Below are 324 nucleotides of genomic sequence, written 5' to 3' on the forward strand. Positions count from 1 at the left end.
GACCAGTGGGTTTGTCCTCGAGGAGCCGGGATGCAGGGGTCTGCAGTGTGGGGTGGGTGCCCTCGCGCCTGCCCTCACCCCCCGGGCGGGCCCTCCAGGCACCTCTTCTGCTTGTACGTGAGCATGGCCTCGGCGATGGGCAGCTGGTGGGCGCAGTTGGCCCCCGCGATGTACTGTGTGATCCTTGACACGATGTCCAGCGTGTCCTGCACTGCACGAGGCCACATGGGGTCGTGAGGGCTGAGGCGTGTGCTGGGCCCACTCACTGCCTGCTTCCTGAGGCCCCTACCCCCTGCCCCCTGGCGGGTCCTTGCTGCCCTCGCC

The 324-nt window shown here is 68.8% G+C and overlaps 1 protein-coding gene across 1 annotated transcript in view; it reads right to left on the reverse strand.

The window, feature by feature from the left end:
* LOC102249662 (phosphofurin acidic cluster sorting protein 2) overlaps window positions 1-324 on the reverse strand; it is a 76,640-nt gene that overhangs the window by 35,110 nt on the left and 41,206 nt on the right. The window contains 1 exon segment of the mRNA XM_014540578.1: window positions 103-217. Coding sequence (XP_014396064.1) covers window positions 103-217 — 115 coding nt within the window.

This window comes from Myotis brandtii, unplaced genomic scaffold (assembly GCF_000412655.1).
Source record: "Myotis brandtii unplaced genomic scaffold, ASM41265v1 scaffold1057, whole genome shotgun sequence".
In the NCBI taxonomy this organism is placed as follows: Eukaryota; Metazoa; Chordata; class Mammalia; order Chiroptera; family Vespertilionidae; genus Myotis; species Myotis brandtii.